At 40.7% G+C, this 13,329-nt stretch overlaps 1 protein-coding gene across 2 annotated transcripts in view; it reads left to right on the forward strand.

Moving 5' to 3' along the window:
- The window catches only part of Cyfip2 (cytoplasmic FMR1 interacting protein 2), a 102,738-nt gene that overhangs the window by 25,025 nt on the left and 64,384 nt on the right, over positions 1–13,329 (forward strand). For both annotated transcript variants that reach the window (XM_013508777.1, XM_013508767.1), the window contains exons 11-14: positions 368–487; positions 984–1,109; positions 11,119–11,285; positions 12,024–12,171. In XM_013508777.1, coding sequence (XP_013364231.1) covers positions 368–487; positions 984–1,109; positions 11,119–11,285; positions 12,024–12,171 — 561 coding nt within the window. The remainder of the gene's footprint in view (positions 1–367; positions 488–983; positions 1,110–11,118; positions 11,286–12,023; positions 12,172–13,329) is intronic.

Below are 13,329 nucleotides of genomic sequence, written 5' to 3' on the forward strand. Positions count from 1 at the left end.
GTGTGAAAATCATTTTTCTTTGCATGCGTTTACATATTTAGTATCTCAAAGCAAGGGTATATTCTTGAGTCATGGTGCAGTGTGCACTGTACTCCTACTGTGAATGCAGTCAGAAGAGTTTGAAAGCCTGGACTCCCAGGCACAGGGTGGCTATGAGGGAGGCTGTGGCGCTACACCTCCAAATTTGGGACCCTTGGCCACGTACAAGTCCCATGGCCTTCAACAAGACCCTTGTCTGAGGCCGGTTCATCTGTTAAGGGGATGTAATGATGGCACTTCCCTGTAGAGTCCTCCTAGGAAATCAGTAAAGTAATGTGCATAAGTGCCAGGTGCGTGGATGGTGCGTGTGACGGTCAGTGTCCCCCAGGTGGTGACTGGGTCCGGGCTGGATAGCCAGAAGTCAGACGAGGAGTACCGCGAACTGTTTGATCTGGCCCTGCGGGGCCTGCAGCTCTTATCCAAGTGGAGTGCTCACGTCATGGAGGTGGTAAGTGTTCTCTGGCCTAGGGCCTCACGCTGACTTCTTTTCACTAGGAATCTGTCTGCTCTGCCTCCCCTCCGCCAGCGCTCTTTTTAACAGCTCTACAGAGATATGACTCTCACATCACACTATTTTTAAAAGTGTCGCTTCATGGGTTTCAGTGCCTTCACAGAGTTGTACAACCACATTTCAATTTAGAACACTTATCATTTCGAAAAGAAACTGCATGCGTCATCCACCGTGCCTGCAGCCCTAAACTATCTACTTTCTATCTATATAGCTTTCCCTATCCTGGATGTGCCATATAGATAGACTCATATTGTACACAGAGTTTTGTACTCGGCTTTTTGTTTCGCGTGTTTTCAAGGTTATTCCATGCCATAGCATGAATAAGTACGTTTCCCTTTGTGTGGCTGAATAATGCTCTATTGCATGGACACACGACATTCTGTTTACCCCTCCATCAGCTAATGGGCATTTGGACTGTTCCCACTCTCCCCAGTACTCTTGGAAGCTGGTTCACCCCACAGACAAGTTCTGCAACAAGGACTGTCCAGGCACGGCGGAGGAGTATGAACGAGCCACCCGCTACAACTATACCAGCGAGGAGAAGTTCGCCTTCGTGGAGGTAGGTGCTATCTCTCCCAGCGTCTCCCACCCCACCCAAGACTGCAGCTTATTGTGCTTTTGGAAATGGATCCAGCCATGCTAAGAGGGTTGGTTGTCTTTATATACATGCCTTCCCCCGTCTCCTTCTACCGCCCAAGTTAATCCCTGCCAAAACTTCTTACTCAAAACTGATTAGAAACTCATTTGTTCCTCAAAATGTCAAAGGAAAATGTTTGCTTCGCTACAAGAAAAGATCGAAAGAAAGAAACAAAAAACACATGGCTAAAAGAGATAGCAAAAATACCAGGCGAACAAGTGGTCAGAGAACTGCAGGTTGCAACTAAAATAAAATACAGTGTTCAGCAATCAGGAGAGAAAAGATTTGAAAGATCGGTGAGGCCTGCTGCAAGTGGAGGTATGGGAAGCAGACGTTCCTGGGTGTTGGTGGTGGCCAGCCTGCATTTAACAGGCCTTCTACCAGGGCAACAGGATCGTGCATAGTCATATGTTTTAATATTTACACCCTTTGGCTTGGAAATTGTGCTTCTGGGACTCTATCCCAGGGAAGTAAAACCACTGTCAGACAGGAGTGTGTAGGTATCTATCACAGTATTGATTATAATACCGGAGCAGGTGAAACAGCTGATAAGTCTTTGCATATGGGCCCAGATGAATAAGTTAAAATTTAGTTATATTATTCAGTTCTGTGCAGCCAGAAGGATGTCCCTGTATACAAAGCTATGCATAGTATATTGTTAAATTTTTTAAAAAAGGGAAAGAGTACCATTTAAAATAATCCTAACTTCCTTAGCTTTTCAATTTGTAATAGTATCCTTTTGTATATTTGCTCAAAACATAAAGACATACGTAGTTACATATGCCAAACCCATGATGGCCATCTCTGGTCATTTCTGGATGGAAGACTCTTGCATCCTGCTTTATAGCCTGTCTGTCTGTTTGATTGTACAATGGTGTTTCTGCTGGGAGGAGAACTCTTTCATACTAGGTTGTGAGCATGGCTACCTCTGGCATTAGCATTTGAAGCCCAATACAGGCTGCTCTGAAGCCAGAGTCCTGTATCCTAGCCCACAGGCCGATGGTCATGTCTACCTGAGCTTCACCTTCCCTATCTATAAAATGATGCCAGTCTTAGCTCTCTCACGTCCCAGAGTTATTCTTGAGAATCAGACAGTAGCTGTCCAGTAAGATCATGGTTGTAGATGAGCTTTGAAAGCTTAAAGGATCACATAAATTAAGAGGTTAGAGGTGTTCCTTAGGAGATCTGCAAAGTATACTTCCAGAGACTGCGGCTCAGTGGTTTAAATTTGAGGCAGGGGAAGACTTGTCTTGGCAGTTGACGTTGTCTTTGACCTGTCATCTCTTCCTTTGCTAACAGTAAATCTGCAAGAAAGTCTCCCAGTCCCCTTCACAAGGGGGAAGTCTTCCTCAAGCCTATCTAAAATGACGCTAACAGCCTGGGGTACATGCAGTTATGTAAAACTGTCCATGTGTCTTTCCCCAATAAAAGGAATGGGTTTGTGCTCTAGGTTATTTAGAAGATGTTCCTTCAAAATCCCCCTTCCCCACCTTCCACAGCCTCAGAACAGCCATCCACATGACATTTTGCTGGATTTCCTTTTAGTTCTTAATTTGCTGTGTGTAGCAGGTTTTGCCATTTTTAGTTCCTTAGAAGATCATGTTAAAAACTTTTAAAAGAAAACTAGTTACACATGGTATTTAAAAATAAAACAAAGCTAAACAGCAACCTGTACCACCCCTCTTCACCCTGATTCCCCAAATAGAAAACAAGTCTTTCGCCTTGTTATTTCTTCCTGTGTTTGTCTCCACTGAGCTAGGTAGTGGACCTCTGAGGCTATTTTTTGGTTGCTCAATTTATAGCATTTTCCACTCATTTCCTACTTTAGGACTAAGGATTTACTTCTCTTGTCTTCACCTACCACCCCCCTGCACACTGGGTTCCCCCATCTTGCCAGAGTCAGAGTTTCATACTTTTTTGATAAAAGTCAATAATTACCTTAAATTATGAGGACCAAGAAGCTATTGTTCATGGGTGAGTCACATAGTCCATTATGAATACATTTTTTTATGAATACATTTAGACCCTTGTACAATTTTAGATGTTCCTAAAGTTCTCAATGTCTTTGTAAGTGTGTGTGTGTGTGTGTGTGTGTGTGTGTGTGTGTCTAAATGGGGATTGAACCTAGAACCTTCACACTGAGCTCCATCTCCAGCCTTTTTTTATTTTTATTTTGAGACAGTCTCAATAAATCACTATTCTTCCCAGGCTGCGATCACATGTATAATCTTCCTGCTTCGGTCTCCCAGAGTGCTGGGATCACAGGTGTATGTCGCTGTGCCCAGCTAACAATGCCCTATGTTTTGTTTGTTTTCCATGAACTTACTTCAAAAGGAGTCCCCAGATGTAGCCAGTAAAGTGTAAAACTCCTTACAAAAACATTAATCCTAATCAGTATTTTAAAAATTCGATTATTCTTTTTTTCCTTGGAACTTGTCCTTCTGAAGCCCTCTCCTTTCCATTGATTTGTCCTTAGACCTGCTGCCTGACTACTGATTCCAGCCGTGTCCTCCTCAGTATCTTGCGAATGATGTTAATCTGCTGCGTTGGATCTCACTCTGCTTCTTCCTTCTTATGGAGTATATCCTCCAATAACTTCTAAGAAAGGGTTATGGCCAGGAAAAAATAGAGAATGTGAATGTCTGTAAATGTCTTGATTCCAGCCTCACTTAGTTGGCCAGACATAGAGAATTCTAAATGTTAAATATTTTTTCAAACATTTGAAAGAGTTTCTTTCTTGTCCTCTATCCTTTATTGTTGGTAATGAATGGTTGAATTCTATCCCATTCCCTAACTCACTTTTTCCCATCTGTAGAATTTTTTAAATGACAGTGTTAGTGAAATGGAAGTCACATATTACACAGTTCATCTTTTTAAATTATACAGTTCAGTGATTTGTAGCTTATTCTCAGAATTATGTGACGATTACTATTGTCCAAGTTTAGGATATTTCCGTCAGCTCCAGAAGAACATGTACCCCTTAGCAGTCACTTTCCATTCACACCCACATGAATCTACGTTCTGTCTCTGTACATATTCCTGTTCTGGAGATTTTATGTAAATGGAATTATGTAATATGTGGTCCTTTGTGACTGGCTTCTTTGACTTACATTGTTTTCATAGTTAGTCTGTACTATAGCATGTATCAGCGTTCCTTTAGAGTTGAATAATATTCCATTATATTGACATTCCATATTTGTTTATATGTTCAGTTAAATGAACATTTGGGTTGTTTGAAGTTTTCTGTTATCATGAACAATGCCAATATGAGTACTCATATACAAGTTTCTTTGTACATAGATGTTTTCATCTCTTTATCTAGGAGATAAATTTCGGGTATTTAGAAACTTGTTCCCCTTCTCACTTGAATATTTTCTTCCCACTTCCCACTATTTATTACTATTTATTTATTACACATTTACTTACACTATTTATTACACATTTACTTACACATTTTGCTTCTAACACCAGAGAAACAGCACAATATTTACACATGTCCAGTTTATTTCACTTAAGAGTGTGGTTTCCAGGTGCATCCATTTAGTTAGAAGTGTCTCAGGCTTACCATTCCTTATGGCAGAGTAGTGCTCCATTGTAGAAAACAACCACATCTTCTTTATCTATTCATCAGCTGAACTGGGCTATTTCTAAGACTGAGCTATTAAAAATTGTGCCACTATAAACATGGATGTGCATATATCACTGTGGTGTGATGCTTTTAATACTTCCAGGAAGATACTTAGAAGAGGAATAGCTTGCTCAAATGGAACTTCTAGTCCTACTTTTTTGAGGAATCTCCACATTGATTTCCACAGTGGATGCACCGTTCTGCACTACCACCAACAGTGGAGAAAGGTTCCTTTTTCCCGTACAGCCCCACAGCATTTGTTATTGGTTGATTTTTTTGATGATAGCCATTCTTTCTGGGGTGAGATGGAATCTCAGCATTGTTTTAATTTGCATCTCTCAAAAGACCCCTGATTTTGAACATTTTTTTTATATATTTATTTGCTGTTTCTACTTCATTTGCCATTTCTACTTCTTCATCTAAGCAGTGTCTGTTCATCTCAGATGCCCATATTTGGATTGGGTTTTTAAATTTGGAAAGTCTGGGTTTTTTTTGTTTTTTTTTTTTGTTTTTTGTTTTTTTTTTGAGTTCTTTGTATATTCTTGATATTAATCCTTCGAGGAACAGCTGGCAAAAATTTTTTCCAGCACTGTGGGTTGTCACTTCACTCTGTTGGTGGTTTTTTGTGCTGTACAAAAGCTTTTTAACAAGATGAGATCCCAGTTGTTGATTGTGACAGTTCCTGTGTGATCAGGGTTTTGTTCATGAACTCTTTGCCTACAGCAATGTCTTCAAAAGTTCTGCCTATTTTATCTTCCAGAAGATTTAGTGTTCCTGTTTTAATATTTAGAACTTTGATCTATTTCAAATTTAGCTTCATGTATGATGAAAGATATGCATCTAATTTTAATCCTTGGCATGTGGAAAGCCAGTTTTCCCAGCACCATTTATTAAAGAGGCTATTGTTCTTCCAGTGAAGGTGTTTGGCTCCTTTGTCAAAGATAAAGTGGCTGAGTATGGTTGGAGTTGTTTCTGCATCTTCTAATCTGTTCCACTGATCATCAGGTCCTTTTTTGATAGTACCATGCTGTTTTTCTCACAGTAGCTTTATAGTATAATTTCAAGTCAGGGATAGTGGTGCCCCCTACCTTGCTTTTGTTGCCCAAAATTGCTTTTGCTATTCTAGGTCTCTTCTGGTTCCAAATGAATTTTAGGATTGTTTTCTATAAATCTGAGATTTGCTGATGGTATTTTGATTGGGATTGCATTAAATCTGTATAACAGTTTTGGAAGTGTGATCATTTCCACTATATTGGTTCTTCCTACCCAAGAACAAGGGATATATTTCCATTTCCTGATGTCCTCTTTGATTTCCTTTTTCAGAGCACTGAGTTTCCAATGTAAAGGTCTTTTACATTCTTCGTTAGGTTGATTCCTATGTTTTCTTTTTTTTTGGTATCTATTGTGAAAGGTATTTCTCTAATTTCTCTTTCAGTCAGTGTGTTATTTGTGTACTCAAATGCTATTGATTTTTGAGTGTTGACTTTGTAGCCAGCTATGCTATTTGTCTTGGTTATTTTTCTCTCCTTGTTCAGACAAAATACCCAAAGCCCAGTTAAAGGAGAAAAGGTTTATTTAGCTCATAGCTTATAAAGGTTTCAGTCCATAATCAGCTGGCTTCAAGGCAGTGTGGCACATGGCAGAGCGGCAACAGTTCATGGTGGTGGAAAAGAATAGAAGCAAGAAGTGAGAGAGAGTGAGAGAAAAGACTCTTTTTTGTCCTTTAGAGTGTATGCAGGCTACCTACCTTAGAATGGGTGTAGCACTCACACCTGTAATCCCAGCATTGGGTCATGAATCAATCACAAATGCTACATTCAGCCACTTTTGAAAAGCCCACCCTTTATCACCACATGAGTGTTTTGGGGAGGGGCGTCATCCAGACACAATCCATAACACTATTGAACTTGGTTATTAAATCTAGAAGTCTTTTGGTGGAGTTTTGGGGGTCTTCTATGTAGAGTATCATGTCATCCATAAATAATGAAAAATTAATTTCTTCATTGACTATCCTTATTCCTTTCATTACTGTTTTGTCTAATTCCTCTGGCTAATGTTTTTAGAACTATATTGAATAAGAGTAGTGATAGTGGATAACTTTGTCTTGTTTCTGATTTTAAAAGAAAGCTTTCAGTTTTTGTCATTTAGTATAATGTTAGCTGTTTATCATAGATTGGCTTTTTATCGGATTGATGTACAGACCATCTATTCTAATATTTGTAGGGTTTTTATCATGAGTGCTTGTTGGACTTTGCCAAATGCTTTTTCTATATCTGTTGAGAGGATTATATGGTTCTTTTTCCTTGGATCTCTTAATATGATACATTATGTTTATTGATTAGTGCATGTTGAACCGTCCCTACATCTTTAGGATGAATTCTTCTTTGTTATGGTTTATAATCTTGATGATTTGCTGCATTCCAGTTGCCAGAATCTTACTGAGGATTTTTGTGTTTATGTTCACTGGGGAGATTGGCCTGTATTTCTCTTTTGGGTTGGATCTTCTTTGGTTTTGCTGTCATGCAGGAATGAATTTTGGAGTGTTGCTTCCCTTTCGATTTTGTTAGAGTTTGAAAAGTAACAGCATTAGTTCTTCTCTAAATTTCTTGTGGAATTCAGCAGTGAATTTGTCAGAGTGTGGACTTTTCTTTGTTGATCAGTGTTTAATTACACCTTTAATTTCATTGACCGATACTGGTTTATTTAGAATTTTTATGTGTTCTTCATTTGGCTCTGGTAATTCATATGTATCTAGGAATCTCTCCATTTCTTCTGGGTTTTCATCTTCTGAGAATACAGTTTCTTGAAGTAGGCATTGATGATCTTCTGGATTTCTGCAGGGTCTGTTGTGATTTCGTCCTTTTCATTCTTAATTGCATGGATTTGAGGCTTTTCTTTCCTTTTTATGATAAGCTTGGCTAAGGGTTTGTCAGTTTTATTTAATCTTTCAAACAATCAACTCTTTGATTCATTAATTCTTTGTATTGCTTTTTTAGTTTCCATTGCATTAATTTTTGCTCTGATCTTTATAATTGCCTCCCTCATATGAGCTTTGGACTTGACTTCCTCATCTTTTTCTAGAAGTTTGAGGTTCAACATGAGGTTGTTTATTTGAGCTTACTCTGTTTTTCTGATATAAGAAAATTTACCACTATAACTTTCCCTCATAGGGCTGCTTTCATTGGATCCCATAAATTCTGGTATGTTGTGTTGGCATTATCATTTAATTGTAGAAACTGTCTTAATTTCTTCTTTGATTTCATCTGTGACCCACTGATTATTCAGAAATGTGTTATTTAATTTCCATGTTTATGAAGTTTTTGTGGTTTCTTTTGCCATTGATTTCCAACTTCATTGCACTATGATCTGATAATATGCATGGGATAATTTCAGTTCCTTGCATTATTTAAGCATGTGCTATGAGCTAGTATACAGTGGTCTGTTTGCAAAAACATGCCCTGTGCTACTTAGAAGAATGTGTATTTTGATGTCGTGGGGTAGAACACTGTATACATCTACTAAGTCCATTTGTTCAAAAGTTTGGTTCAGTTCTGATATTTCTTTGTTGGTTTTTCATCTAGTTGATCTGTTTGTGACGGTGGGGTATTGAGGTCCACATTATAGTTGTATTAGTGCTTATTTGATTTTGTGTGTGTGTGTCTGTTAATAGTAGAGTATGCTTGGTATTTGGTGCATATATTTGGTGCATTTGGTGCATATATCTTTATGATTGTTATCTCTTCCTCTTGGAGTTTTTCCTTATCAAGTATATAATGAACTTCTTTGTGTCTTTTGACTAGTCTTGGCTTGAAGTTCACTTTGTCTGCAAATAGAATAGCTGCCGCTGATTTTTTCCAGATCTCTGTCACATAGAGTATTGTTTTCTGCCATTTGATTTTCACTCTATGAATTTCTTTTTAAATAAAATATGTTTCTTGTATGTGGTATATTGTTGGTTCTTGCATCTTGATCCATTCTGTCAGTCTGTTTCTTTTGATTGGTGAATTGAGACCATTTACATTGATGGTTGTAACTGATATGTATTGACTTATCCCTGACATGTTATTTTTCCGTTGTTGGTTCCCTTTTTTCCCCCTCCTTTCTATTTAACTACTTGTCTTGCCTAATGTATTCATTCTGTTGGGGTTCATGGAGCTTTAGTCCTAGAATGTCCTTCAGAACATATTGGAGTCCTGTTCTGGTGGTCATGAATTTCTTCAGGTGTTCTTTGTCATGGAAGTATCTTACTTCTCCATCAGTTTTGAAGATAGTTTTGCAGGATGTGTTAATCTGGATTGGAGGTTGTTTTCTTTTAGGGCTTAAAATACTACACTCTAAACTTTCCTTGACTTGAGGGTTTGTGTTGAAAAGTCTGCTGTAATTCTAATGAGCTTTCTTTTATTGGTGATTTATTTCTTTTCTCTAAAAGCTTTTAATATTCTGTCCATGTAGTGAATTTTTGGAACCTAGACTATTATATGCCTTGGTATAGACTTTTTTGATCGTGACTAATTGAGTTCTATATGCCTCACTTGCATGTGTGTCAACTTCTTTTTCCATGCTTGTGTAGTTTTCTACCATTACCTTTGTGAATAGGTTTCTAAATTTGTTTGCACTATCTCATTTTTTTGTTGGCTCTGATAAATCTTATATTATTCTTCTTTGCATCGTCTAGCAGCTGTTGGGTTGATTTTTCATAGTCCCATGCTATTTTTGAGAAATCTTTCTTTTTGTGATTGCTAGCCATAGTCCTGTCTTCCATATCTGATATTCTGGCCTCACATTGGTTTATTCTGCTGCATGTACTTTCAATGGAATTCTTACTCTCCTGGATATCTGTTTCATGGATTTCCTTTCCTATATTGGGTGTTGATGGTTTCTTTCATCTTCCTAAGCTCCTCTATTTTTTTTTAAATCTATATCTGCTGTAGAGTCTCTAACCATGTCTTTCATTATGGTCACCATCTCTATAGTTATCTGAGAGATTATTTCTGGTTTGATTTTTTTTTTTTCTAGAGCCTCATTCATCTGTTTTATTACTTCTGCTGTTACCACTTCGGAGACTTTGTGTGGGTAGCTTTCAAATTGTTCTGCCTAACGGCCCCCTGGTTTGCCTTTGGTGAGCTTGAAATCTGGTACTGTATCTTGCTTCTGTGTCTTCTCTTTTTTATTTTTAAATTTTAATTCCTGAATTAATGCTTGTAAATTGCTTATGGCAGGTGGCTTTATTGCTAGTATAGAGAAGCCTTAGGAAATGACTACTCAGAGATATCCTCTAGGTGTTGCTGGCTTTGGTGTTTTGAGTATGTTGCACGATCCTATTTCTTCAATTTATTGGGCGTGGGAAGTAGCTTCTTCTTTGCACCAGCCCCTGGTTCTGTGGCACTCCCCACTGCCATTTTCTTCTGCATTGAGTTCTGTCTTTGTTCTCCCCATGGTCTTCAGTTCTTGCTTCAGATTCTTGCTGATCCGCTTCTCTTCTTGCTGTCCTCCTTCTCTTCCTTGCATGGGTATATTCCAGCATCTGAACACCAAATCTTGGGAGAGGCTATTTCTCTGCTGTTCACTACTCTCCCATCTTCCTGGAAGTCACCTTTTTTTTTTTGGATATATAGTCTAAATTGCTAAATTTCCCAGTCTAGGCTTAAGTTTCTGATCTTTCTGTGTCTTACCCTCTGAGTGCTGAGATTACAGGAATGTACCACCACACAATGGCTAATTGGGGTTTTGTCCTGTTGTTGAGTTGAGTTGTAAGAGTTTTTATATGTTCCAGATATAAGTCCCTTATCAAGTACCTATATCACTGAAATTATTTTCCCATGCATAGTTTGTCTTTTTACTTTCTGGATGGTATCTCTGAAAGCATAGAAGTTTTAAATTTTCATATCCAGACGTCCAGTTTGCTTTTCTTTTGTCAATTTGAAAACAGACAAAACCCAAGGGCACAAGTGTACACACATTTCCTTCTAAGAGTTTTGTAGTTTTACTTCTTACGTTTAGGTCTTTGATCCATTTTGAGATAATTTGCTACATGATATAGAGTAGGCTTCCAACTTCGTTTGCATATGGTTATCAAATCATTCAGGCACCACTGTTGAGTACAGTACACCTGGGATTACAGGTGTGTGCCACCATGCCCGGCTTCGGTGTGCATTTTTTACCTGGTCACCAACCTGCACTTTGAATGGGGTTGGCTTGGTGTTCCTGAATATCTCTCACACTCCTGCAGTGTGGTTGAAGCGTGGTGGACAAGCTGGTGTATGGAGGCATGGTGAACCTGACCCCAGATCTCTGTCCGGCCAGGTGATCGCCATGATCAAGGGCCTGCAGGTGCTCATGGGCAGGATGGAGAGCGTCTTCAACCAAGCCATCCGGAATACCATCTACGCAGCCTTGCAGGACTTTGCCCAGGTGACCCTGCGGGAGCCCCTGAGACAGGCAGTACGCAAGAAGAAGAACGTCCTCATCAGGTGGGATTTTAGATGGCCCTCTTCAGGGGAACATCAGAAATAAGGGGTGCTAGGCACAGGTGAGAGAGGAAGCTCTTGGCTCAGTCTTTTACCTGGTTAATCTCTAAATGTAATCAAACCTATCCAGCAAGTTCTAGTAGGCCTTCTGAAGAGACTGAACATTTGCGGTGAGTTAAGCCTCAGTCTCGGAGTTTAAAGTCAGATTCACCACAGTGTTAATAGCTTTGGGAATGTGGTCACATTACTTCTCCAAACCTCAGTCATCTTCATTTGTAAAATGGGGATGATGTTACCTACTTCATAGCTATTGTCCCCATGGGTATAGGAGAACAAAATATGATAATCCACACGTAGATCTATGTATTTGGCAGTGCAGAAGAAGTCGGCACCAAGGCTAAACTATTAAAACTTTAAATAAACCTATATTTAATTGGATTAATGAGACTGCTCTATACCCCAAAAGGGAAAATCACCTCCTGCCTCCCTCTAGTCCTATGCATTTGTATGGCCTGGATCTGAACTTTAAAACATGAAGTGGGCCCCAGAAGTATGCAAGATACTCACTGAGATGTCAGATTCCTGACTGCACCTTGACTGTTAAATCAGCGTCTCTGGGATGGGACCAGAAATGGGTGTGCACCACAGAAACCCCAGGAGTTCTGAGGCAGGTCCTGGGACACTTGCAGAGCCTCCTTCCGGGGTCAAGAGCTGGCCTGAGTCTCAGTTGTCCCTCCACAGTGTCCTGCAGGCCATTCGGAAGACCATCTGTGACTGGGAGGGGGGCCGGGAGCCCCCCAATGACCCGTGCTTGAGAGGAGAGAAGGACCCCAAAGGTGGCTTTGACATCAAGGTGCCCCGGCGTGCCGTGGGGCCATCCAGCACCCAGGTAAGCAGCTCCAGGCTCAGGCCGGCTGCTTTGACTCTCAGGCCAGCTGGGTCTCGCGCGGTCATCATGGCTGGACCACAGGGCAGCAGGACTGGGGCTCACTGATCGGGGGCGCAGGGTGGAACAGCTGCTCTGGCCTTCTTCTGACACCTTGTCATGATATAGGAAGAAAGACCACTGGCCTAAGATTCAGGAGACCTGGATTCTCGTCCTAGACACCTGTGTGACCTTGGGCATGTTACACGATCTCTCTGTGCCTCAGTTGTCTATTCTGACCAGTAGGGGTAATATTACGTTGACCTGGTCCAGTACCTCCTAGCCCCTAAAATCAGATTCCAAAGTGCAAAAGGAGTTTAAGGTAGAATCTGTATGCAGCTACCCTGTCCCTTTTAAATAAACCCCGCTGCCTTCTGCAGTGGCACCCTAGCATGGAAATCTGCAAGTTCTACCTCCAACGGGCTGTGTGACCTTGGGCGGCACCTTGAACTGTCTGACCCTGACTATCCTCTCAGAAAAATGAAACTGTGGAATGAGCTCATGTTACTAACAAAACACTGCCTTTTTTACTCTAACATCTCCCAGAACCACCCGTATAGAGTGCCCTTGACCTCACAGGGAAAGGCTAGTGGTGGGAAGTACTCAGAGTTGCCAACTGGTGTTTCTGCACATTAAAAAGTAGCCTGTGACTTGGGTAAAGCGGTCAGAAAATTACAAGGGGAAAAGGGAAAGCAAATACACTGAGGGGTGGGGTTAAATTCTTGCCACCTACACAAGGATAAGTAGTTCCCAGTCTGCCTTTTTCTGTACTAAAAGAAAGCAGACTGATCTCATTGCAGGTTTGAAGGTCTCCCGCTCTGGAAGGCCCAGTCTGGGAACCCCACTGCACAGACCCATGAGCCTCTGCTCTGAGGCCTCTGAGCTTGGTCGTCTGACTCCTCCTGAACCCTCCCCTGTGTGTGTGTCCTTGTCTGGCAGGGGCTGGGGCTGGGGCTGGGCAGAGTGAGATCTTTGCAGGGTCATCGTAGCTTTCCTTGACTTCACGTCCTGCATGTCCTCTGCCAGTGGCAAGATGTGTCCCACGGAAGCTTCTTGTGCAGCATGGAGGGTCAGAGCCCTGGTGCCGCTGGGCGGGGCCTCCGGGTGCTTCTGTGTGACCTG

The sequence above is a fragment of the Chinchilla lanigera genome, unplaced genomic scaffold (assembly GCF_000276665.1).
Source record: "Chinchilla lanigera isolate Chin_1 unplaced genomic scaffold, ChiLan1.0 scaffold00007, whole genome shotgun sequence".
In the NCBI taxonomy this organism is placed as follows: domain Eukaryota; kingdom Metazoa; phylum Chordata; class Mammalia; order Rodentia; family Chinchillidae; genus Chinchilla; species Chinchilla lanigera.